The sequence below is a fragment of the Abrus precatorius genome, unplaced genomic scaffold (assembly GCF_003935025.1).
Source record: "Abrus precatorius isolate BTA unplaced genomic scaffold, Abrus_2018 Scaffold2, whole genome shotgun sequence".
NCBI lineage: Eukaryota > Viridiplantae > Streptophyta > Magnoliopsida > Fabales > Fabaceae > Abrus > Abrus precatorius.
The window spans coordinates 30,254,977-30,282,480 of record NW_020874362.1 but is presented as its reverse complement, the minus strand read 5'-3'; the positions used below and the strand labels follow the sequence as shown (position 1 = coordinate 30,282,480).

The window sequence follows — 27,504 nt, the reverse complement described above, 5'->3', positions numbered from 1 at the left end:
GAATAACCCTTTTTCTTTATTATTATTCCAAAGAATATCACAATAAATAAGAATATAGAAAGAGTAACAATTAATGCATCTAAAATTGAATTTCTATTTTTTATATTTTAGATATAATGATAATTGTTTTTTAAAAAATAAAACCGAATGGAGTATAAGGTTAAAAAATTTGATTAATTACTCTCAAGTGTAAAGTTATTTCTTTAACGCATTCTACGGGTTTAAAAAACACATTTTAAAATTAAATAAAATTCTAACGTGGTAATTTTTTTTTCCTGTGCGCATGGGAAGGGTGTTTGGTGAGTGTAAAAAAAAAAAAAAAACTTGCAAATACATTTTTCTTTTTCTTATTCTATTCGAAACATTGCTGGGAGAATTTACATTATCAAATACAACAAATGATGATTTTTCTTATAAAAAAATGATGAACTGAACTACCATCGACTCCTGTACAAATTTACTATCAAGGAAATGCAAATTAACACCAAAAACATCTTCGGGAGAAAGGAATACCAAAGAGCCGCTTCTACAACATGAACAAATTGCACAGTAGTACTTTACTGTCAAGCTAGAGTTGCCCTCTTGCCTTTTGCATCCCTTGACTGCAACAATTATTAGTGAACTAAATAAGAAAAAAAGCATAACTAAAATACAGTGATTGAGCTAGAATTTATTTATTTTTTTGGTAGCGGAGGAAAAGATAAAGTAAAACATGAAGATATCCCATGATAGTTATTATTTACCGAATTTAATCAGGGAAATAGAACACTTGCCCATATCATCAGCATTTACATAAAAGAAAACCGGCTAAAATCTGAATCAAACTTAGTCATCTATTGTGGTTCAAGAGTTTTTTCTCGGTACAAAGCTAAAATAAATAGAAGTGTGCTTTGAGAAATTAAATAAAAGGAAGTACATTAACAGAAAGTTCAGGTAAATATCACAAAAGAGCCTCTTTCATCTCCTTTCACCATTAAAGTCACATTCTGTTAGGAAACTCTCATTTGTAATTAGTTATAATATGTTGATTAAGGACTCATTAGTAGTTAGTAGCTAGGCAGGCTAAGATTGTAAAAGAAATAAGGTTGTGTTTGGATAAAGGATTTTAAAATTCTAGAAAATATAAAAGCAATAATGAGGGATGCTTAAAATGGGAGTGAAGCATGAGAGGAGTTATGAATGATAAATATAAAAACTTAAGCATAATAGAGAGAATTCTTAAAATGGGAGTGAAGTATGAGAAGAGTTATGAATGATAAATATAAAAAGTTAAACATAATAGAGAGAATTTTAAATTTTATCTCGAAACAAGTCATTTAAAATTCTATCTATTTGACATAAAATTATCTAGTTAAAATTCTGGCATTTTAAAATTATTTTTTCTTACTATCCAAATACATAAATTGTAGGAATTGAAAATATCTAATCCAAACACAACCTGAGAATTAGGGCCTTTAGGCATTGGGAGAAAACAAAATCTCTTGAATAACCTAAGTTGTACTAGAGAATAATACACATATTGTCTCTTTTCTTCATCTATTTTCTCTATTATTTCCTTTGTTTTGATCCAGTTCTAACACATCCTCAGTCACTCAAGATAATGTGAGACAGATATAGAGATTTTAAAATTAATGAGGGTCTAAACAAGTCTAAATATTACAGCATTTCATATATTTTGCACGTAAAATGATGATTTTAGTTATTTTTTGGACTAATGGGAAAGCTTGAAACGCTATGAAGGCTCTTTGAAATATTATCTAAAGATGCTTAAGTTGTCAATTAACAGAGCTAGTTTTTTACACTTTTAATATGAAGCACATGGATGTCAATTTACCCAATACTCGAGCAAAAAGTTCCTAGTCACATCCCTAAACATGGTATGAAAAAGATTCAGTCAAACACTGAATACATGTAATAGTAAAAACAAAACTTTTTAATTCACTAGAGTAGCATCACCATTCACCACTTCTGACGTATATGAAATCAGTTGAAGTAGACTGCAAATTTTGCCCCCGGACCAATTAACAATTGGCCTGCCTCTGTCTATATATGTTACTAAATATAACCTCTCAACATACTCAACAGAAACACAGAGAATAAGGGGAAGAAAAGGAGGCAGGGAAAGGGAAAAACCTGGGCAGCAACGGATCTCTTTGAATCCAGGAACTGACGATATATACTGTAGAGTCTTCTCTTCTCTTCTTCTGAAACAGATGGTCTAGCCTTGGATGCTGTGAACTTCAGAAGAGCATCAGTAATAACTGGTGTTTTATCTGGCCTAGAGGCATCCACATTGTCTAGAACATCATGAACTGCTGCAAGCTGTGCATCTGAGAGGAGAGCTTGGAGATCAGCTCCACTAAATCCCTCAGTAATATTAGCTATTGTAGCCAAATCAATATCATTGGCCATGGGTAGCTGCATTAATTAGAAAGACTTGTTTTAATTAAATTGAGAAAAGATGTTTGATAAATCACTGATGCCAAATCATTGTTACTTTATATGCATATATATATGAATTTTGTAAAATCTAATGGTTCAATTTACGGTTTTCACTTCCCTTTACAATTCAAGGTAAAATCCCAATTTTGACCACCTTGTTATTGATTCTTGGGGGTTCTACCAAATTAGTAGCATGACATTCTTCTGATGTTGTCTCTTGCTTACATAGATATAGCTCTGATTCCATTGCAAAATATATGACAAGTAAAAGATTTGAATCCAAAACATTCACTTCATGTAAAAATCCCAACAAGATATTATGAGCAGTTTGCTGACAAGAAACAAAACATGGACCATAATGCTAACCTTTCTAGAAAGTACTGTTAGAATTTCCAATCTCTCATGCCAAGATGGAAAGTCACAGAACAGAAGACGATCTAACCTACCAGGTCTCAACAGCGCTGCATCAAGCAAATCTGGTCTACTGCTTGACATGAAAAACAGATGTCAGAATAATATCCGTTTCCCATTTGTTCATAATATCTGAAAATATATTCAGAACAAACAAGGATCAACCTTATCACAGCCCAGACATTTTTCCAAATATTTTAGAATATCTTAAGTGAAACCTTAGGATTGGTTTCCATATTCCCTTATAATTTATTATTCATTTTATTATTTACTCCCTCTAGTCCTTTTCATAAGGCATCTTCAATTAAACTGCATAGACCAATATAAAATAGTCGAAGTTAGTTAATTTTCTGGATTTTTTAAAAACTACTACAACATGCCCACTTTACCCCCATTTAGTATCATTAAACTTAGCCTCACTATCAATATTTAAAATTTGAAAGATTTACTCCTTCCCTCTATCGTTTTAATTTATGATTCTCACCAACTTCATTTACTAAAGGCATATAGGAAAACAAAAATAAATGTTTCATAGGAATTGTAAAATGACTGATAATATGAATTACCAAAACCTTCCAGATGGTTCCTTATACAAAGGATCAAAAGGAGTAATCAGGATTAAGATCCTAGTCCAATTATAAATAGAAGTTAGTTCTTTGTCTTTTGGATCACATCCAACACATCATATCTAATCGCATCAAATATCAATTTCAGATTTTTTCATCTAGAGATTCTCTCCTTTACCTCCCTTATACCTAAAACCCTATAGTTTCAACCATATGTCACTGTTCTGCTCTCAATTTTCCTAAAATTTGGAACTACTTCATTTCAAACTCGTTTTTGGAATATTCATCATTGTCCTGTTATTCAAAGTCTTAGATCAGGTTGTCCTTTTGTTGTGTTGTCCTATTGGCAGCATCTTCTTTGTCGTGTACCGCTATTTGACAACTTCTCTGACAAGCTTTCCATCCAGAAACCCTATCACCAACTTTGCCCCCTGTAGATTGGTACTTTCCTTAAATTAAAACTGAACCTCCTTTACTTGCATTCCATGCTCTGGTACATTGTCACTTGCCCAAACCCCTCAATGTTATGCTGTTCTCTATCCATAATGATCATTCCAGTGATTTCTTTCTTATCAATGAGTCATACAGTGATGAACTGCCTGTCACTCACACTAACCTCGCATTCTGATTCATACCAATAGTGATATCTCCTAACTCACTGATTAGTCAGGCTGGCAATGAATTCTCCATGACTTTTTTCCCTTTGCACTTCAAACATAAAACTTATTTCATACAATTGATTATAACAATAATCAATTGTAGATAAATCAATTATTGAACTAATCTTTTTTTGTTGCAGATAATCCAAAAACACCCAATTTAGATTGTGTCCTTGTGAAGTACTCTCTGCATTTTTTATAATGTAACGTGCAGTGTTAATGACCATATTTTTTCATCAGCAGTTTAGAATTACCAAATTCTCAAATGAAACAAACTTCAAGGTAACAACAACGGTGTAGAATTATGTGTTGAATTATTTAGTTTAGCTAGTAGAATGGTCTTTAAATGTAAGTTCCAAATGAATCAAAGTTAAATAGGATACCAACTATGAGATCACTTGCTTATATTTAATTAAATAAATGGATTGATTTCAAGCTGCAATCTTCAACTCAAATTCAACCTGCTTATATCACTCAGATTGTAGATTCGGAGTTGTGATTAAGGAATGTATCAGAAATTGCCACTTGTAACTAACTAATCTAGATTAAGTGCAAACCAGAAGCAAATCAAGTTTGAAACTATAGCTATAGCCTTCTTTTAACTCTTTCATCCTTTCAGCTTTTAGTCTTTTATCTTCGGACACTTCATTTGAATTTTATTATTTACAAAAAATACATGCTTGAGAAACTAACCTGGTTGCAGCAAACACAAACACACCAGTTAAAATTTCAACACCATCTAACTCAGTCAGAAACTGTGGAAGTAGAATGTACTGAAGTCAGATTTTATTCAACAAAGTATAAATGCAAAAAGTGACAAATATATACTGACTTGATTAACAACACGATCAGTTACTCCAGTATTGTCATGCCCCCTCTTGGGGGCAATAGAATCAAATTCATCAAAAAAAAGTAGGCATGGAGCTGCAGCAGCTGCTTTAGAGAATATATCCCTAACCTGGAACCAGCATTCAAGATTCAGGCCTCTAAGCAGAATAAAAAAATCTGAAAGATTAACTCTAGTACACATCAAACCAAAAGAAACAGCCTAGGTCACCTAAAAGACATTCAAGATCAAATCGCTAAAGGAGTGACAGTACAAAAGGCTAGTTTGAGTCAACTAATAACCTAAAAAACCTTTTATTTTATGCAGAGAAAAATATACGGATTAAAAAACATAAAAATAAATTAAAAAACAGCATACACCAATAATAGCCAAAAGAAAATCTTATTGTCCTCTTACAGCTTGTTCAGAAGCACCAATGTACTTGTTTAACAGCTCTGGCCCTTTAACTGATATGAATCGAAGCGAAGAAGCAGCAGCAGCAGCACCAACTATGTGAGTCTTGCCACAACCAGGAGGACCATATAAAAGGACATTTGACCGTAACCTCAAAGGTGCTTGTGCAAAAGTTTCTGGAAACTTTGATGGCAACTCTATCATCTGGATTAATTTAACCAGCATAAAATCATGCAAAAGTACAAGCATAGAGTAAACATGGAAACAAAAAGCAAAAAGAATGAAATTATTGTTCAACTAACTATAATAAAGAATCACTGTAACTGACAACATCCCATTGAGAAGTTCTAGGAGATCACATGAACTGACTGACTACACTCAACCAGAAAGCAAGATCTGTCCACGTCACACTCAGATAATTCAGCTTTCCCTACTATTTTACCTATCTTTCTAGATTATCCATGTTAGAATCATGGCAGAAGAACATATGATTGATACTAATAAGAGACCTAAAGTGTGGAATGTTTATGTTAGGAGGAAGGGTAGGAAAGAGTCAACTGTTAGTTAGTTGTTAATATGATTAATAGATCCTATAAATAGAGTTAGATTCTGGTTTTAGCGATATATTTTTTTTGTAAATGGTGTTAGGGAGAAGTCATTCTCTGTTCAGGAGTTGACAGCTCTGGGGGATTCTTGTAATCCTAATTCTTTCTAAAGTGATCAATAAAATTGTCAATACTCTTCAGTCTTTTCCTTGATCTTACTTCTTAGAACCCTAAAATCCAGTATATCCACATCTTCACTCCCAAATTCTTGACACAGAAGAAATCAATTACAACAAATAGAACAGATTACAAATGCTTTAGAGGATAAGGAAATACATAAAGAAACCGTGGACTTACAGAACTTGTTTGGTGGACAGGATACAAGAACAAGATAGGATAATTTTTTCTATTCTGTCTTATTTCCAATGTTTGTTTAACCAACAGGATATGATAAGTCTATCCTATAGGCTTATTGTATCCATCTCTCTAGTGTAAATTTTATCCTATGAAAGGGGCCTAGGTTAGAAATTGACAGGAAAGGATAACATATTTCTATCTAGTTTGTTATCCCAATGTTCATCGAATGTAAAATGGATGAGAACTTATCATACTTTTGTCCTAACATGTTTTTCTCCAACTCTTGTATCCTATCATTTCTTATTCTATCATATCCACCAAATAGGCCCATAGGAATGAATAGTTGCAGAGTATAAAGAAACCGCAGCAGAACAATGTAAGAAGTGTGTGGACACAATTCCTAGCATAAACTATTCATATTATACAAGTCAGAGCATGAAACCTTATTCCAAATAAAACCCATTATTGACCCTCCACCTAGCTCAAGCATTTATAAGAGTTGGTTCTTACAAATGAAATAATATTACTTAAAATCTATAAGAACAAAACAGGACACATAAAATAAAGTGAGAGCATAACAGCATTTTAGTATTTCAGGAATTCAGACCTCCTTGATAGCATTTTGAATATCTACAAGACCACCCACATCATCCCATCCTGAACGGCCATCATCAGAAGCATATTTTGTGATATCACGCATTGCAACTGGAAGAAAATCATGCATTGCCAGAGAGAAATCCTCCCTTAGTAAAGCAGGACTCTCTTGCCCATAAATGGCCACATTAGATGGCAAAAAACGGCGGACAGCAGCATGGACAGTTCTGTCAACCAATATTTCCTGGAGAGAGTGAAAATGTTAGGTGTTTGCATACATGTAGTTTAGACAGTTATCAACAGTTTGTGCATTGATAGTATTCAAATGGACAATGAAACTTTTAACAAAGCAAGTGATAGTTCATATAAAAATTGCAAATGATGCCAGTGAAATAATAATTAAGTTGGATGGAAACAAGACCATCTTTGAAGCTTTTCAAGCTACGCTCAAGTAATGTTACACTTCTTTGAAACAGAATAAGTATCATTGTGGATAACACTTGGAAAAAGAATATAGTAGATATTAAAAGGATTGGAGACTCATATCTTTGAAGTTATTGGTCACACAAGACACTATTTCATTAGTGCTAACTAATAAAGCATAATAAATCACAAATTAAAATACACATTTGGTCTCTATAGTTGACACTCATTCACAAATTAGTTCTTACAAAAAAAAAAAAAAACTTACATTTTAATCATTATACAAATATTTCATTGCATTTTGGTCCCTACCATTATAATATTGTTAAAAAAATACAACTCAGTGAATTATAATTTTCATTAACAATGTCATAATACCATGGATTAAAACGTAAGATTTTTAGGTATAGGAACTATTCATAAATGAATGTCAACTATAGGGACTAAATGTATATTTTAACCTAAATCACAACTGTCTAAACAATAAATCTAAAAGAAGTGAAATACCAGATCATAACCATCATAACCATCACATTTTACAGCCACATCAAGCAGGATGTCATCATTGCACTGCAAGTGACGCCTTTGTATTTCATTCTTCAACATAGCCCTGCGCTCAGAAGCTGCAGGAGCAGGCAGCTTTATGTGAAAGTCAAAACGTCCTAATGACAATTGAATCAAGAAATTAGTAGCCAAAACATGAGAAATAAAATGTATAAAAAAGAATGAAAGATAATCATAGTGAAGATTCGATTTAGATTTTACTATAACATAATATTAAATACAAAATTAGCGAACCTGAAGAACTCAAAGATTGTGGTATCTTCTCTAGGGATTGTATGCAAGCTATGAAGGCTGTTGGTCCAAATCCACATGATCTTCGCCTCTTCTCCTGTTCATTGTGTGACCAAGGCAATAAATTCATAATGGTAGTTAGGAAAGAAAAATGTACAGAAATGATTATGTGACAAAGTGAAGATCTCATATATTAAACCTTTTGCAAATTTCTTACGTGTTTCAATTACTCATTAGCCCTCAAAAAGACAACATTTATCAATTAAAATAACTTTCTAAATTTTGCTAAAATGTCTTGACTCTTAAGAAGTTTTTGGTTGAAAACCATTTTTGAAATATTTTGAGAAAATAAGAGAAGGCAATACAAAAGCAGATGGCAATGTATGCCTTCAAGAGGAAACAAGAAATGGGAGGAAAAAAAGGGCAGAACACATTGAGAAAGCAAAGCCAGGAAGTCTTGTTGCACATTGACAAAGATAGCCCCATGTAAAAAATCAATTAGCATAACATCATAACGATACCAAGAAGACAAATTTATTTTGAAGTCTTGTATAATGTAAAGCAGCATAAACTCTTCCTTGACACTTGCTGTGAAGGGAGATACAAGTTTGATAAAGCTTGGGTTGTATCTTTTATCAGCAAAGCCTAACTATCCCATAAACTTCAGCTATTACTTGAAGGCTAATGAATGGTTTAATATTTTTACAATACATTTAGGGTTTCTAAAGTCTTATTTGAGTGGGTGCCTGTACAGCTAGCACTCGTACTTGTCCCAATTACTAGAATAAATTGGAGAATTAGGTTAGGGACCTGAGGCATTGTGTTATGCCACACCCTAAATCCTATAAGCTCCACATAACATTTGTATAATCATTGCTCTCTCTATTTTTATCTTTTCCCTTTTAAAGTCAGAATTCATTGGTAGTGACCTACGATCATGTCCAAAACTCAGGGACTCCTACTTAGCAGCAGTTCATCTGTTCAGACAATCCAATGATGGTTAGTTGGTAAGGTCAGCAAACGATGGGAAGATGTCTTGTGTAGCCCGTGGTGGTCAGTGGTGGCTGTAGAAGCACTCTTTTTTTCACACTACATTGGTGTTTGCACTGTGTTTTGGAAATTCTAATTTCAGCCTTCTTGAAGGTTGCAAATGGTTAGAGGAGCCTTAAGGTGACTGGCACTAGAGAAGGGAGTAAACCTTGATGGCAACACAAAAGGCCAATCTTTGTTGAGTTTAATGACCTTCCTTTTCCCCCTATTCATTTTGGTATTGCATAGTTCAACATCCTCTCAAATGAGTTTCACCCTTTTCTTGTCTGTGCACCAGCTGGATGGTTCAAGACCAGAACCAATTTTCCTTCCCTTTCTACATTTTTTACTTCTAACTCCTTGTCTGTCTTGTGATTTCATTTCTTTTGCCTATTTGGTTTATTTTCAGCCTTTGTTTGACCAGTTTGGTGTCTCTTCTACCTATGTATGGCCAGTTTGGCTATATACCAAGTCATTACAGGATTCTAACAGATATTTTATATACTTCAATCCAAAATTGATTACATTTTTTTTTTACCTTTATGTTCTCCCAATTATTTCCCATCAAGATATCTATTTATTTGATATCTCAATTATCCTCCTTTTCTGTCATTATTTCAATTTTATATTCCTATCATTATCATACTATATTATTGTAGACACCGGAAAAGTCTATGCAGTCTTCCCATTAATGAATGTTTTCATCAAAAGACAGAAAGCTAATTGAACTAACCTATTGATGATTTTAAAAGTTGGATATGAATAACAGGCCCCACACTTTAAAAAGCAAAATTCTCATCAGTATTTTGAGATGCAGTTGTCACAAGGAGTAACAATATACATAATATTTCAGAGAATCGTCGTAAATGACAATAAAGGCATACTTCTTACCCCATATTCATCCATGATGTCAACCAGAAAATCTGCAAGTCCAGTGACAGACATTGAAGGCTGAGGTCCTTCAGAGTCGGGGTTAGAAATTATGCTATCAAGATCATCAAAGATAACAACCGAAGGAGCATGATTTAAAGCTTCAGTTACATGGTTTGCAAGTTCTTGGCGAATAATTGGGACCTTCTCCAGGGCAAGTTTTGAGCAGGAAACAAAAATCCTGCATAGCATTGAACACTGAAATTTTCAAATCTAAGCAGCAGCAACTGAATACAAAAATAATGGGGAACAATCATTAAGGCTCATCTAAATTAGAATTAACATTAATACATGTGTGCTAAGATGTCTTCACGATTCTCAAGGGATTTTGCCACAGTCCTTGCTAATATAGTTTTCCCAGAGCCCTGAAAAAAAAAATTATCTGAACATCAAATGCATTGATAATTCACTCATCAGATTTGCAAACATTTTTTTTCCTGTAGCCTGATCAACAATTTAATGGTAACAAGAAAGAATCACTTACAACGATGCGAAATCCTAAAATGGGGCACTAGATTCCAAGCTCAAAAACTAGCACAGCAGCAATTAATTTGTACTGTGTAATGTGATGAAGACTGTGAAGCAGCTCTAAAACAAACTTTTACAAATTTGGAGAATTTAGGCAGGCCTAACTTCCCTTAAAATTTCAAAAGATAAAATTACAAAAGAAAAAAGTTTTCTTGGTAAATATCGTCCAGTTTAGTTGTTAATTAAGATATTAAGTAGTTACTCATTAAGCAATCCTTGTATCTTTAACCAGTTAAGTGATCAATATATCCTAAATTGAAAATACTTTGCCCAAAATTCCGTCAATAGTTGCTTACACCAAGTAAATACACATGATACATGCTCATAAGTCATAAACATGAGGTGGTATTTTTATTTACTTGTTTCTGTTGGAATATGTAAACAATGAAAATAAACCATTTCTTGTAATGTTGGTAATTAGGACATTTTGTTATTCTAGTATTTATAACATTATGTCCATATAATAAAGCCTCCTATGTGTAATTAGAAACAAGGATTCCATCATTGATCTCTTATTATCTCCCCTCTTAACATGTTGTCTAGAGCCTAAAGAGAGGAAACACCCTCATACCAACCTATAATTTTTTTTAGGTATACTGTCTTAATTCCAGTTTCTGTCCTTTCTCGGCCACAAATCCTTCATTAGCATCTCCAGCTAACAGCTTTTACCAACCAATGATCCCCAAATCTGTATTGTACATTTCGCCTCAACCCATCCCTAGTGGTTTCATTCAGGTGAAACAGCCATCACTCCACACTCATCGACACACACACAATCATTGGTTGGATCTCCTCTACCATCCCTACCAGGATCTGAGGCTGTCCAACGAAAAATTGGAACAAGATATCATTGTGGAAAAGGAGGCATTGGAAATGAACAGAATTTGGGGGCTAGAGCAGTTGCCAGTAGGTAAGAAACCTGTGGAGAGTCAACGGGTGTATAAAATGAAGTATATAGCTCAAACAGGTCAACATAAAGATACAAAGCGTGGTTGGTAGCAAAAAGGTGTGCCCCCCCCCCCCCCGCCCCGACCAATGGAACCAATTACCTAGAGACCTTTGCTCCATTTAAACCATCCAGCAATTAGAATCCGTAGTTTACTAATACTAATAGCCATGTTCATGGTAATACTCAAAAAAGTTGAAGTTAAACTCACCGGAGGTCCATATATTAGAACATGTCCAGGGAGTGGCAAGTTGTGTGAGCCAAACCACAAACCAGATGCTGAACATAACAATATCAACATCCCTGCAGTCAGAAAAAACAGCAAGTTAAATGTCACTAAAGGACATCCCAAACAGTACAACCATTATTTAAGTTAGCAGAACTCAAATTAATGAGCAGCAGCATCAAGGAGGAAAACAGATGAATCTGGCATTTCTCAAACAAAATTCTAATAAATCAGTGAATGGGTCATCCATACTAACAGCCCAAAATAACACAGAAGTAGGGAATCTTAATTAACAAATATGTTCAGCAGATAAAAACAAGTTGCACAGAATCAACCTCTTTCTGAGAATAATATGCATTTCTCTCCTCAGACAGTTGAGAAGATTTACAATCTCATGACACAGGAAGATCCCACATCATTATCAAACAACCACTAAAAAGAGGTTGTAAGAAATTAGGAAATACAGAAATCAGGAAGTGTTATTTGCAAGTTGCAACACACCTTGCATATAATTATTGTACAATTCTAGCATAAATAGAAAAGTGCAGTATCAGTTTTACTCACAACTTCGACCTTCAATAAAATATGTATCTCTGTATCTACCCCCACCCCACCCCTTGTTCCTTACATGGCATGAAAGCCTATTCAAGGAGACTTCATTCAAGGTCCCAGCTTTTTACACATGCTCTAGCTTGAGGAAGAACATGCAAGAATTAGGAAAGATTAACAATCAGAAAAAGGTGGTAGTTTACAATACATTAAAAAAATATGCATCAAATCATAATAACAACATCAACAAAATACAGGTTTAGGTGTCAGTGTTATGCATTCAGTGAATATGCCTTTTCTCTTTTTACAACTGAGATAAGATAAATTAATAACTCCGACTATCAAGAAAAACAAATTCCTAACTTCAACTACCAAATAGTATTAAAAAATAATGCCCAGAAACCAACCAACATATGCACCACTTAAGGGCATTTTAATCTTTATTTACAAACAATTTTCATATTGCCAATGCCAGGGTTATGTCTACATAGATATCATCTGGACATTTTTCTACTCTGCTTGTACATTTATTGACATCAATGATAGAAGCAACACATACAAAGGTTCATTTAAGTTTTTATTTTAAAAAAATTATCATAACAGAAAATCAAGTGAGTAAAGGACGCTTCACCCAAGAAAAAAACCTACTGTTGATAACATCAGAAGCAGTTTTCTCCATCCAGCCAAGGGAAGATACATTTGAACTACTGTGGTCTTCAGAGGCTCTCTCTTCTATAGAATGAATAGACACAGGATTGCCATACTTTATCCTTTCAAAAAGCTTCAGATCCCCAATATTGATGTTATTGAGTCTTTCACCAAGAGCAACTTCATATGCATTAAGTTTCCCATGATGCAGATATTCTTCACCAATGTTCAATAAAAATAACATTTCAGCTGTCTTGCCACTGTTCTCTGAAGAATTATAGGCTGGCTGAACCTTCCCATTACTTGCAAGTTTGCAACAGCTTAATTCAAATTGAAGCAAGGTTTTATTACCCAAAACCAATGAACTAACCTCCATACCCGTAATCGAAGTAATTGCCTTAAGTTGTGCAATATACCATAGTCGTACAAGACTCTGTAATCCTTTTTTATTCTGAGACTGATTTGTAGCCTCTTCCTCTGCATTGTAATCAGATTCATCAGAAAGAGCTGCTACAACTTCATTTTGGATTGACCAATCTATTGTATCCACAAAGACACCCGACATAGCATTTGCATGCAAATTTTTATCAATGTGATTCTTGGGGCCACGAAAAACTTCTAAACCATCTTTCTCAGCATTATTCTCCTTCCTTAACAGTTTGAATTGACAAGGAAAAAGAGAGATGGAAGGAATATTTTTTTCCAAAATAATATCACATGCTTTCAAATAAACCCCTGTGCAATCACAAACACAATATTCTTGTTAAAATTAGATATCAAAACTGAAAGGACAGATAAATTTTTCAATGAAAATATACAGTAAACAGCCAAAGAAAACAGTAAAATGCAACATGCTGTCTGCCCATAAAATGATAAAGGTAACACAAATTATAGCAGCAATGCAACCCTTGTTTAACCTAGTCTTAAATATTCTTACTGAAGACACAAAAGATTAGATGCATGCTTTGTGTAGATCATTTAGTATTAGTTGAGGAGTAAAACGAAGAGATTAACTTCAAAATTGAGGGATGGAAATAGATGTTAGCATCAAAGGATTTTCAGTTTAGTAAGAGCATGATGTCATACAAGAAGTGTTTTAACATGGTAATCAATCCCAAATAGTGGTGCGTGGTGGCCAACCCCAAAAACACTATAACGGACAGCATGTTTTTTTTTGCACCGTTGATGCTTTCTTTTCTGCTTTTTAATTTCTCTTTGTACTTTTCTTCCCTTCATCTTAAATTCTTAATGAACTTCTTTTAGAAATAAATGAAACAAAAAAAATCTTGTCATCAAATCAGAGTAAAGAAAAAAAAAATCACATCTTAAATAAATGTTGATGAATTTCTCTGCAAAAGCAAATGATGAAAGAAGAAAGCAAGGAGCACAAAATACAATAAGGAACCAATAAGTCCCCAGAATGAGTTTTTCCTATGTAAGGATCATTGTATGATTTGGTTTATGTATGGTAAAATGTCACATAAAGAAAAAGGAAAAGGGGAGGGGGAACTATTGAACTGAATCTGTAGCTCAACTAGCTGTCTAGCACAGACCTAAACCTAAGATTTATCGGCAAAGATGATTTTAAAGCTTTGATCCTCCACTAGGCCACCCATCCCCATCCAATACAAAGATGCCTACACCTCCAATGTATCACAAGAAAAAGAGAAGAAAAGGAATAAACAATATTGGCAAGGAATCTCCTATCCCCTTTACATGTAAAACTATGAGATGAACACCAAAAGAGAGTAAAAAATTCTACCTCACTGTGATAGTAAGGTTTAAAATATTGCATTGGAAGATCTACAATTATACTTCAACCAAAAACAACAAATCAACCAAAGAGCCCTCAACAAACCCTTCCACTCTAATTTCTCCAAATGCCATAGAAAACTCAATAACATACCAAGGAAAATCCACTGCTTTTCAAAATAACAGTTTATTCCCTAATTGCCATGCATGACAGCATGATGCAACTAGAGATTGCTTATCTCCTAATTACAGACATAGATCAGATAAATACCAAACATCAAATACATTAATAACAATTTGCTGGGCACAATATCCTAGTATCCTACACAATTAAATTTATGAGCATGCACATACAATTGATTCTAAAACACAGTGGGTAACTTGACATACATGAATGCAGGGTAGCTCTCAAATAAAGGCGAAGAGACTTTGCTACCATCACATGTCCTTCAGCCACAGATTCTGAAGTCAACAGCTGAACAATTGCTTGTTGATATTCTTTCTTGTCCGTATATCCATTCTCAACTTCATTAGTAGCTGAACCATTTTTGGCTTTCATAATATTAGTCTGGGAAAAAACATTTTCCTTGGACACTCTGGGCATTATTGAAACCAACTGAAGCATGTTGAATGAGTATTGTTTGGCTGTTTCTGGGTGAACAAAAGCAACAGAAGTAAGCTCCATATGAAGCTCAACTCCTTTGAAATGAGTACTGGTAGTACATAACCCATCTGGATCTTGTAAACGGAGCAGCATCTTAGCAGTATGCTCTTTATTACAGGAGTAGAGATGTGAATCTCCTGCTGAATAGGAAATTCTTTTGCGTCTTTTTGGAGCAACAGCAACTTCAGTTCCTGGCTTGAGTTGCACTGACAAAATTTCACATGTTAGACTGGCAATCAAAAGAGATATTTTTACACTGGAACTGCAAGAATGCACAGAGGAAGAGAATAACTAATACAACCATTCTCACCTACGCTCAACATGAGATATCCAGCTACTTAATAACATTTTAAATGTGTTCAATCATGTTTTATAGTAATACTGAAAAGAAATAACATTTGAGAGATAGTAGTTCTCTTGAAGCAACATGAGAAGCATACCAAACAGAACCTCAAACAAATGACGTTCAAAAATAAATATCTTTATTTCAAATGAAAGAAAAGAAAACTCCTGATCATGAAGAACATAGGTTGCATTTTTGCTTTGGCATCTATATTGATAGCTACATCTCTATCATGTTTGCCACAGCAGTTCAAGAGGGATTAAGTTACACTAACACAAAAAAGGAAACCAAAAAACAAAGTATCATTAATGATATTTCAGCTTTGACAAAGAATGTGACGAGATATATCAAAGAACATTGTAGATGGAAATAGGCATAATCTTACCTACCACGTTCTTCGGAAAAACAGAATCCACTTGGAATGTGATGACAGTATGACCATGCAACCACAAAGGAAATTTCATCCCTTCGTGGACAATCCTAACCTGCATTAAGCCATCCACAACATTGTATTGATTAATTTCTTCTCAAACCTACTTCCATTTTAGGTGTATGAAAGAAAAGGAAGGGGAAAGAGTGTAGTAGTATAAATAATATAATACATTACCATGAGATCCAAGAGAAAGGATTGAAAAAATTAGAAAAAAACTAAATTGAAGCCTGCTTCATCCCTTATCTTTTCTTTTCTTTTCTTAAATTTCGTCCTTGGTCTCTTTTTCTTTTATCAATTTGGTCCTTTCTATCAAGTTATTGGTTTTAGTAACAGTAGAGAAATAATTTCTAGCAGTCAGAATCCATCACAGTTGACCAAAATGGACCAAATTAAAAAAAAAAAAAAAAGACCAAAAAGTAGATATAAAGAACCAAACTGAGATAAATAAAGGATAAAGGACTAGCCTGGGACTGTAAAATAACCATAAAGGATTAAGAGTGTGTTTGGATACACAGTTTAATTAAAAGCCTATTCAAAAAACTCATTTAAAATTATGGCTTGTGCATAAATTTAACTTATTAAGATAAGTTGAAAGCAACTTATTTTGAAAATCTACAGCAAGAAGCTTAGTGAAATAAGCAAAAAAGAGCCCTTAAGCTGTCCATAAACTCTTCTAAACAGACCCTAAAAATTCAATTGAATAGAATAGAGAGAAAACATCACCACTTAGCATTGATAATTACAATGAAAGCATACCTAATATTCTCAACAGAACGTTCCAATCCTTAATCACTCTTCAAATAAATTGCGTTATGCTGGCGTTGATTGAAGGAACAATCACATACATACCTGGTTGAGGAGTGTAGCCTCAGCTTGGTCACAATTAAGCTCCAAGATTTCCCAGTCATCTTCTGTGTGTGGCTCTACGGTGACCAGAGAAGCATGTGGCACATTAGAAGCAACTCTGACTTGAACTCTAGCATGATTTGGCAACGAAACGCACTCCGCAAATCGCGTCGAAACCTGCACAATCAATTTGTGTATGTGTTGGGCGTTTTAGAAGTGGAATTGAAAGCAAGTAAATAGGGAAAGGGAAAAGGTACCTCTATGGCGGAAGAAGAAGAACTGGCACCGGACCAAGCAACGAACCACGAGTGTGGAGGCTGAGTGTGAGAGCGAAGCTCCAGAGCCAGAATTTGAGGAAGCGGTGTTGATCGCGTGGACTGAAGAGTTTGGATTAGAGACAGAGGAAGAGATGCGAAACAGTTGTCTATGCCTCCCACCACTTTCACCTCTAACTCCATCGAATGCTGTATACCACACTGTCCCACTCGCAATTCCCCTGCACCAACTCACAGATATTCCCTTGCTCGTTCTCAATCATGATGCTTATTAGGATATCTCTTCAAATTTCTAAAATATTTACAGGGACATTTCTAAATCACGTGCTAACCATATTTTTATATCAACACCGAAATTTAAACTTACATTTTTATGAAATACGAATTCAATTCTTATCGACTATTACGCACTAAGGTATAAAAATTAAAAAAAAATATTTCACTAGGTTTTATCTAAATTATAAATATTTATTTTATTTCATGTATTCTATCGTTGGTTTGTTTTATTCAAATTTTTAATTATTATTATTATTATTATTTCTAGTTAATTTTTTTTTTTATAAATTGCACAAATTTTGACATATAAAAAGTAAAAGTAGTTTTTTTTTTATCCTCTAAGTGTAAGATTAATTTTGATTTTATCTTCTATTTTTTTAAATTAAATATAGTTAAAAAAAATTCTAATAAACATAGTTAAATTTTAGTTTTATGTAATGTTATAAAGTTAATCTTTTTAGACATAATTATATTTTTTATCCCTATAAATATGAAGTATTTTACGATAAGTTCTTATAAAAAATTTTGTTAGAATTTAGTCTCTAAAAAATTAAAAAATTAAGATTTAGTCTCTACCGTCAATTCTATCCTGTTAAGTGTTAAGCTTGCAGACAAAGTGTCAACGCAGCACACCTACTAGCGTCACATAATATATTACGTCATTTAATTTTTATATTTTTTATTATTTAAAATTATATAATGGTAAATAAGTTCTTAAACATCTTTTACATAATTGCAGAAAAACTCTTTTAACTTTTCTTTCTTTCTTTTCCACATCCCCTCATGTCTCCACAACCTCCTTCTAGCATCATTTCCCCCAATGTAGAACCTTCACACAACCACTCAAAATATCTAAAACACAAACAAAATTTTAATAGAAAAAAAAGTGAAAAATGAGTTGAGAATAGAGATATAAAGTGGGGAAAGAAAAAATTTAAAAGTAAGACAAGAAAAGGAGTGAGAGTAAGATAATAGGAAAAGAGTTAGGGTGAAGGGAATGGAAGGGACTGAAGGTGTAGGGAGGGAAAAGGGGTAGTGCAGATGGGAGAATGAAAGTGGGTGAGGGAGAAGAGTGATGCAAACGATGGTATGAAAAAGAGGAAGAGGAAGGGGTGAGGATGGGAGAAAAGGGAGGGGGTGTGAGGGGAAGGGGAGGAGTGGTGGTGTGAGGAGGGAGAAAGGGAGGGAGTAGAGGTGTCGAAAAGGGAAGGAGTACAAGTGGAGGAGAGGTGTCACAAAAAGGTATGGAGAAAGAGAAGGGGAAGAAGAAAAAGCTTTTATACAATTATATAAAATAGGTTTAAAGACTTATTTGTAAATTTTAATTTTAAATAAAAAAAGATGACGTGGCATACCACGTGACACTACGTGAAGTGTTAAACTAATTCTTCATCAACCAACACTTAACTGAGAAGGGTTAACACCTTGAGACTAAATCCTAATTTTTCAACTTTACAGGAATTAAATGTTAAAAAAAAATTATATAGACTTATTATAAAATGACCAACATTTATAGGAACAAAAAAAATATAATTAAGTCATCCTTTCATGATAAAAGTTAAATTTTATAAAAATAAAATAAAATAGATTTTTCTTGCAAAGATTATCAAAATCAATTGAAGTACTCCTCTAAAAATTGTATAATGGCTAACATATTAAGATTTTATTATTAAAAAAAAAGATCAAATTGTAAATATTAAGAATCATTTTAATCAAACTTTGATTTTAAGAACCAATATTTTAAAATAATTATTGAAATTAATTTAAAAAATCCTTTTAAACACTAATCAAGTCATGACTAATACATAAAATAAATTGATTAATTTTATTAATAATAGTAATAATTACAATTATTTTATTATTCTTTCATGCAAAAGCTTCTTGAATATAGAAATTTTTCTCAAATTTCTTATTTTAGTAATTTATTTATTATTTTTTAATAATTTTTTACTAAGATTTTACAAGAAAAAAATAATTAGTTTTCGAATACTCACTAATTTACAAAACAAATAGTCACTTTACAAATTCACTCATTTTCAATTAGAAAACAATGATTCTAACAAAATAAAATTAAAAATAAAAAATAAATAAATATTTTTGATTTTGATAAGTTCATATTTTAATATATTTTATGACTTGTATTTATACACTTAAACTTTATTTCATATATATTTACACTAATTATGTTATTAATTGTTGCAGTTTAGCTAGAAGTTGTTATTAATGCATTCCAGAGATATTTTGAATAAAATTTAGATACTTTTAGTCCTTGATTGTGTTATGTGAATCTAAGTTTGAATTTTGAATTTAAAATTTAAAATTAAATAAAGATTGAGATATGAAAATTTGGAGCGATTCTGATTATGAATAAAGCCAATTTAAAAAGATAGAGCTCAACCGACTGAAAACTCAAAGTACAATTTATATAAAAGAGGTCTTATACTCCACACTTGATACACTTCTTACTTCTCTACACACATTTTTTCTCATTTTTAATTCTAACCAAACTCATCTTTGAGAGTCATTAGAGACCATTGACAAAGACGACGACCTTCCCTTTGAAGTCCAAACAAGTGATTGAGTGCCCTTCAAAGAACGAGAACTTTTTTCGTCTTTTATCTTTTTGAGTTTCTTTTATTTGAGTTTTTCTTTGTGGTTATGAGTTTATTTATCACTCATAAACCTATACATGTATCATAAATCTTAGCTTTATTCCTATTTTGGTATTTCTAATTTCTGAAATTTTAGCCCCGATTAGCAAAAGTCCAAAGAAACTTTGTTATGAGTAGTTAAACCCATAATTAGGGCTATGGTGGATCCTACTGCAAACCTTATGTGATTTTTACTTTAATGTTTAGTTTTTATTCTATTAGATTCTATTGTGTATATTAAGATTTGATCACCCTCAGCATCCTATAGTTAGTTACATTGTAAGCGATCGTACTACGTGTAATTAAAGGAACTATAGGATAAAACGAGACAAATGATTAGGTTAATCACACTTAATTCGTTTCTTTCAGCTGTTATTAAATTAACAAACTCATAGAATTTTCATGTTTTTTCAATCAATTACCTTGCATAATCATTTGAAGTGTTTGCTCAGGGAAAAGAATATTGACATTACATAATTATTGGGTATTAATAGAACTAATTATGAGTGATTGAAAAATATTTAGATACTAATATCAGGATTAAATTAATTAAGCATAAAAAAAATGTAGTAGATGAACCCATAAGTCTTAGGCTCATCTCATATAATTTCTTTCGTACGTTGTATTACTATTTTTTTAATTTCTTGTTAACATTAAGCTCTGTTTTTAGTCTGTTATAATATTGTTATATTTAAACAATTGAATTAAGTTATTCTTGATACTTCAAAATAATATCTATAGGATAATAACTTTGAATTCTTTTTTAAAACCTTTTATTTTTTTTTTTTCTAAAAATAGTTTTCTCTTTTTAAAAATAAAATATAATATCAAATCAAAATATGTCGATAATGTATTAAAATTCTTAAATTAAAAAAATAGGTGTCTAAATATTGAGCCAAATAGCCAAAAGTAATGCTTCCATTTGCTTTATCCTACAAATAAATAAAAGAAAATAAAAAACATTAAATAACAATTAATAAAATTATCTTAATAATTAGAGCACAAGTCATTAAATAATGTATTAAATGACACTGTGTTCAATTAGATAATCAACTAATATTTTATCTTTTTCAAAGTTTTGCTTTATTTGTTTATCTTAAATTTTTAAAAGCTAATATTTTAATATTACTGAAGTCACGTTGATATTACAATTCAATTTAAAATTGAAAATTGACTCTTTTTTTTTTAATATTAATCATTTTTTCTCTTTTAACTTTAAATATTTTTTTATAATATTAATCAATTTTTTACTTTTAACTCCAAATCACTCAACTCATTTTTATTTTTATTTTTACATTTTTAGCTTAGCATCACTCAATTCATATTGATTTTCATGTTTATAATTGTTTGTTGTTGTTGTTACACTTCCTAAAATGATTTGATTTTCTTCTCAAGAGAGAACATGTGCACGTATCTCTTGCTCGAGAAGAGAAGGAAAAAATTTTGCATTTTGCCCTTAAAAAAAGCCCTAAACGACATTGTAGCAAGGGCAAGATCAAACTTTTGCTCCCTTTCTCCATTATGCTTCAAAAATGTGCATCATGCGCACTCACACTGAGAACTGTCTGTGATCAGGGCTTAACCTCTGCGATGGAAGAAACACTTCATGATAGCAAGTATCACGCAGCACACCGCCACTCCACACAACCCAATAGTGACAAAGATGTGAGACAAAGAAGAGAGAGGAAGAATAGATGCGATTACGTGATTTAGGATTTAGGCTTACAGATTTCTTCTCTAGACTAGGTGGGGCTGTAGTCCAACTTAATTTTTCCTATCAAAAACACTATTTCTGCCATGATCGATGTTACTGCCAAGCATCTAACGACTGTTATGATGCTACCACTAAAAATCATCATTTTGTGCCACGGTCATAGTGATTTGGTTAAAAAATGCCATCATTACCTGCCATAACATCGTGATTATTGTTTTTTAACAACACTAGTTCAGATATGAAGAGAAAGGAGGAGGAGGGGTTTTATTAGGATCCCACCACAGAAAAAAATCCAAAAGTGGTAGAAAGGGGTAGTAATAGACATGGAGGGGGAGGGAAGGAGATAGAATCGTCGCAAGGACTGAGAATTTTTTTAATTAAAATAATATAAAAATTATAAAAAATTTAAATTAAATTAAAATTTTTTTATAAATGTTTTTAGTACAACTCAATTATTTCTATCTACACTTCTTTTTAGTTATCCAAATAAATGGAAGAATTTTTTTTTATCATTTTCTTCCTATTTCAACTTATTCAAACATTAAATAATTTTCATTTTGTTTCTCATCCTCTTATTTCTTTCTTTATTTCACCTTTGCATCCAAACAAAGCACAAGGGAGGAAATGTTAGCTTGGGTCTATTCTTGCTTTTATATTTTGGTCCATCTATAACCACAGCCAAAGCTGAGCACAATGTGCTCCTTTGAAATCTAGTCATTTGAGATACATTGTTCAGTTACTTATTTTATTTTTACAATTTTTTTATAATTTATTTTCATATCATGCAATCTTACACTTCTTATTCTGTTTTTATCACTCTCCAGGTTATAGAAAAAGTTATGAAAAACATGAGCAAAGAATACAATTTCTCTTTCAGTGTAACTAAAGGTCTCCTACTACTGTATAAATAAACATTATTATGTTTATAAACAATAGCAAAATATACATATCCAAGTGAGAAAAACATTCAAAACAAGTTGAAAAAAATTAACCAACCGATCCAATCCAATCTAGTTGAGGTTAGATTGGTGTAGACTGACAAAGTTGCCAGTGGCCAAATTATATACTTGTAACTTGACTAATTACATATATACTTATTCCTTTCTTTTGTTTGGGTTTAGGCCTACATGACTTCTGACCTATTTGAAGTATAGTAGCAGAAAAGAAAAAAACATATTCCAGCCATTCATTCTCTCTCATTGATCACGTAGCTCACCATTTTCTCTTTCCATTGCCTCTGGTCCAGATATTTCTCATAGAATATGACTTCATTGTTTGATTTCACAAACAAGGCAGAAGAGCTCCTAGTCCCATAACGCTCCTAAGCATAAAGCAAGCTTTTAGCTCTGACATGTAAAAGCAGTGTTAAGCATGTAAATGAATGCAATGTGAGTTGGTTACCGATAAAATTTCTGTTTCAACAAATATGGAACTCAAAGGGCGTTCTCGTTCTGGAGGATAAATCCCGGGTAGCATGCAGTCCTCGTCTTTGATTGTGTTTGTCATCAGCTTCTCAACCACTTCTTTAATTGGAAAATCACTTTCTCCATAGTGTGCAATTAGTTCGTTGAAATTATGGCGCAGGCGTTCAGCCTGAAAAGGTGATGCCAAAATTCAACTAGTGTTATTACTAATCACAACTTTGCTTGCTATATAAAAATTTCAAGGCTACATAGCTTTTCAACAACATGAAACTCCCAAATATGGAATAAGCTATTGAGGGTCTTTGTAATGTTAGGAATTCATGCTTGTAGACATACACTTCAGTCTTTGTAAGTGTCAAAACCAAAATGTGCAAAATTATTTTTAGTGTTTCCAAAACACACTCAAATATAACATTTGTTTACTTATATTTGTAATTAAATCATTATAATTACTTATGGAAATGGGTTTATTTACTGTACTTTCAAATTTCAAATTATACGCTTTCTAATATTTCATTATTTGATTTTATATTTAGTTAAGATTATGAGTATAAATAGGGGTGAGTGCTACATGGTTTCCAACTTTCTCATATCATTTTCTCTTATATTCATTTGATATATCTTCTTGCTTTTATTTTATTTTTCTATCATATCATTTATTGCATTTCTCGCTTTTTCATTTTATTTTTTTCCTCTCTTTTTTCACCAATTTCACACCCAATAAAAGAGTAAGAAAAAATCATTGTTGTATTTGAACATACTACTTTACACAAATAAATATTATTTAAAGCATTTTTCCCTCTATTATCTTTTTTATACTTTAAATCTCATTATTTTATAAGTTTGCTTTTCTTTTAATTTGCTTAAGAACGATAAGTCAATAATCAAATAACATTTAAAATTAAAATTTTATTTTATAGAAAATCTCAAATTAATTAATTTAAATACGAGAAAAAAAAATGAGAAATAGAATTTAAAAATTAATTAACCCAAGTTAAAAATAATACGGTTGTTACCTTTGGCCAAGGAGAGTCGAGGGTAGCATTAGCCAACACGTGAATTCCAGGGGTAACTTGGGCAACACAAAGATGATCTTGTTTTGGTCTATTGCACACATAAACCATGGTAGAGCTGCAAATATCAGCTAAAATGAGGTTAAATCCATTATATTGATGCGCCTCTTTCAGAACTTCCTCTGCAAACTCGTTGGGACTCTTGTTGCTCTGCTGCGTTGTGAATATAGGAATTAACGAATGTAATGCCATACATAAGTGAGATGATGAAAAGAAGCATAATGATGATAATAATAATAATAAACCCTCCAATAAATCTTTGAAATTGCATGAGTAGTGTAGTTTAGTCTTTTTTTTTTTTTAATGAAAAGTATATTTAGACGTTTACTCTAGAAAACATGAAAATTCTTTGTTGGTATTTATTTATGTAAAAAATATTCTTTTTTACTTTCACTTTGTATTAAAACAAATATTATTTTATAATATCAGACATTAATAAAAGATTTTTAAAATTCCAAAAATATAAATATGTGATCCATATAATTTTAAAGATTTAGTCGATAATCACAAAAGTAAAATATAAATTCAGTCTCGATTATTAGCATCTAAAAAAATCATTCTGAAATTCTAGAAATGTACGCAAATTTAATATATATTTGAGTTAATTTTTTAAAGAATTAGTAATTATATATATATATAAAAGAAATATCTTCTTATACTTAATCTGAATTTTTTATTTAAGTTAAATCTATCGACATAAAAAATCTTGCCCCATTATATATATACACACACATGGAACTCAACCATACATACTCCCAAATATATCTTCCAAATCGTCTTGTTCTTCTTCTCTTTTCATAATTAGTTCCATTCCAGTGAAATCAATTTGAACCGTTCTTCTCTGGGAATTTGCCTGGGCATGCACCGGTATTCTAACTTTCTATGTTAATTTAGCTCCTCAAGTGAAAGAGGATATCGATATTGTCCAATTCAAAGCACTAACATAATTGATTTTCAAATTATATATAGATAAAAATTTAGTTAAGTACTTATTTAATAATTTTCTCCTGCTCTCTCCTATTTTTTTATTTTGGTTAAGCTAATTTAAATTTGATAAAGTTAAAATACACTAGTGCGTTTCAGTGCAGAATATCCGCATCCATTTCATACACTCCCTTAGTAACCAACGTAAAATTCAGGATTAACTGTCTCTAATATAAAGTAAAATTGATGATTGATTACAATTTCAGAAAACCTTATGAACTTAAGAAAGAATACAGAATGAGCGGAAAGTGGTAAGAAACAAAGTGGCAAACAGATGGGGTGCGAGATCTAACAAACCTGAAGGAAACGAAGGGGAAGGTCTCCTCTAGTCTTAGGGTGTGGAAGACTCTCACGTTCCCTAAAATTGGTGAGAAAAGCGATCCTTCCATCTCTCGTTGAACCCAACCACGTGCCACCGCCTAACCCATCTCTACCACCCAATATTGTTTCCTCTCCCCACCATGCTAACGCTTCCGTAGGCCTTTCATGTTTCCAAGGTCAATCAGTAATAATCAATTATCCATTTGTCTCTTACTCTTAATTCTGATTCTGAAAATGAAAATAACTCACTCACCGAGAATAAAATTCGTCCCTGTTGTGTAAGAGAAGGAAGGGGCACTTTGGATGAGCTTGCCACATAAACACCGCGATACACATTGTTATTTCCCTTACTCAGGTCGACCTCACCCAATTCTCTTATAATATTTTTTTTATACATTTTGTTAATATTAAAATTTACTTTATAGAGAATAATAGACAAGCCAGATATTACTTCTGTTCTTTTTCTTTCAAATTTTAGTTATTTTATCTTTTTATATATAAAAATAAATAAATTTTAAAGAGAAATTTATGTTTATAATTACATTAATATGTTAATATTAATGTATTTATTTTTACAATAATAAATATTAATAGTTTAATTTAAATCGGTTAAATGTATTTATTTTTTATTTTCAGTTTTGATATATTCAAAAAATGTAATATTTAAAGTAATTTTAATTTTAATATTAATGAGTTATTACTCTTATAATGTTTAAGACAATTTTAAATTTTAATATTAATGTTTATTTTAAATTTTATTATTGAAAACTGATAACTAATAGAATTAATATAAATTTATATATTCGAAAGGTCATGCATGTTACATTAACATAGATAATCAAATAATTTTAATATTATAAATATAGTTAAATTGTGCATGAGAGTAACCATTTAAAAGTGAAAAAGAAATTATATTTTATTTAGTATATATAAAAAAAAGTACAGGTTATTTGTTCGAAATAATATTCCTAAAAAATGACACATATTATTTCAATGCTTTCTGAAATACAATCTAAAAAGTAGATTGGAGGATAATAATTCAAATCATTTATTTGTGATTTTCTTCTGAGTTTAGAAATAAAAGTCACGTCAACAGCATAAACATGATTTCAGTTAATTAAAAGGTGAAACTGTTAGATTTCTTTAGTCCAAGTGTATCAAAATTTCTTATTATTTAATTTAATTCCTTCATCTTCTCTCATTATTTCATTTAATTTCTTTTCTCTTATTATTTTGTATGTTTGTATTGAAATAATAAAGTGAAATGCAAATAATTCTTTTTAAAATATATAAAAGTCATAATTTGAAGTTTCGCTTTAAAAAGATTGGATTTGATGTTGTTCTTTCCTAAGTTATTGAATTGAATATGAGAAGGGATAACAATATGACTCATGTAACAAGTGTTTCAAGAAGTTGAAAGAAAATTGACATAAGTTTTTTAGTGAAAATTGATAGAGGTATAAACATTATTACTTATAAATTATTCAATTTAAAACTGATTTTGTAAAAAATTTAGTGGATTTTGTTAAAATGAAATATTAATTGGGGGTATATTAGTCTGTCTGTTATTTCACTTGTTATAAATATCATTTTTCTGTAACTATACAACATAATATACAATACATATGTATGCTTTCGTTCTATACTAAAGCACTTCTATCATTCTTTCATGGTATCAAAAGCTAATCGATCCATGGCTACAAATCCAATTTCCCAATCTGTTGCGCAACTTCATATCTTCTCCAACCCAATTTCTTTCAAACTCAATGAAGACAACTACCTCCCTTGGAAACACCAAGCATTAGCTACAATCAAAGGATACAATCTATATCAATATATTACTAGTGAAGAACTACAGTG

The 27,504-nt window shown here is 31.8% G+C and overlaps 2 protein-coding genes across 9 annotated transcripts; both read right to left on the bottom strand.

Moving 5' to 3' along the window:
* Positions 1-318: 318 nt before the first annotated feature.
* On the bottom strand, positions 319-17,516 carry LOC113857356 (peroxisome biogenesis protein 1). Of its 6 annotated transcripts, none has more exons than XM_027489130.1 (17): positions 17,184-17,516; positions 16,930-17,103; positions 16,033-16,132; positions 15,031-15,510; positions 12,889-13,623; positions 11,677-11,768; positions 10,283-10,356; positions 9,953-10,172; positions 8,036-8,129; positions 7,745-7,899; positions 6,828-7,058; positions 5,322-5,522; positions 4,911-5,036; positions 4,772-4,833; positions 2,809-2,926; positions 2,134-2,418; positions 319-602 (listed from the first exon to the last, which is right to left on the bottom strand). In XM_027489130.1, exons 1-17 carry the CDS (start codon positions 17,382-17,384, stop codon positions 564-566), a joined length of 3,387 nt encoding a protein of 1,128 aa, XP_027344931.1. In that variant the 5' UTR covers positions 17,385-17,516; the 3' UTR covers positions 319-563. The 6 variants fall into 6 exon arrangements, 5 of the variants coding, with proteins under 5 accessions (XP_027344931.1, XP_027344935.1, XP_027344933.1 ...); XM_027489134.1 differs by having other exon boundaries at positions 324-602; positions 15,031-15,916; positions 16,037-16,132; positions 17,184-17,444; XM_027489132.1 differs by having other exon boundaries at positions 329-602; positions 7,745-7,860; positions 17,184-17,398.
* Positions 17,517-22,685: 5,169 nt separating this feature from the next.
* On the bottom strand, positions 22,686-26,011 carry LOC113858586 (transport and Golgi organization 2 homolog). 3 transcript variants are annotated; one of them, XM_027491287.1, is made up of 5 exons: positions 25,898-26,011; positions 25,621-25,804; positions 24,283-24,489; positions 23,244-23,435; positions 22,686-23,163 (listed from the first exon to the last, which is right to left on the bottom strand). In XM_027491287.1, exons 1-5 carry the CDS (start codon positions 25,978-25,980, stop codon positions 23,029-23,031), a joined length of 801 nt encoding a protein of 266 aa, XP_027347088.1. In that variant the 5' UTR covers positions 25,981-26,011; the 3' UTR covers positions 22,686-23,028. The 3 variants fall into 3 exon arrangements, with proteins under 3 accessions (XP_027347088.1, XP_027347087.1, XP_027347089.1); XM_027491286.1 differs by having other exon boundaries at positions 22,746-23,163; positions 24,283-24,492; XM_027491288.1 differs by having other exon boundaries at positions 22,969-23,160; positions 24,283-24,492.
* Between the last annotated feature and the right edge of the window lie 1,493 nt (positions 26,012-27,504).

Coding starts and splice junctions, on each gene's coding strand:
- LOC113858586 (XM_027491286.1), bottom strand. CDS start 25,980: ATGTGTATCGCGGTGTTTATGTGGCAAGCTCATCCAAAGTGCCCCTTC. Junction 23,436..24,282: donor TCGACTCTCCTTGGCCAAAG/GTAACAACCGTA, acceptor TCACCTTTTCAG/GCTGAACGCCTGCGCCATAA. Junction 23,164..23,243: donor TTGAAACAGAAATTTTATCG/GTAACCAACTCA, acceptor CTTTATGCTTAG/GAGCGTTATGGGACTAGGAG.
- LOC113857356 (XM_027489130.1), bottom strand. CDS start 17,384: ATGGAGTTAGAGGTGAAAGTGGTGGGAGGCATAGACAACTGTTTCGCA. Junction 10,173..10,282: donor GAAGACATCTTAGCACACAT/GTATTAATGTTA, acceptor AATGCTATGCAG/GATTTTTGTTTCCTGCTCAA. Junction 2,419..2,808: donor TAACAGTACTTTCTAGAAAG/GTTAGCATTATG, acceptor TAATTAATGCAG/CTACCCATGGCCAATGATAT.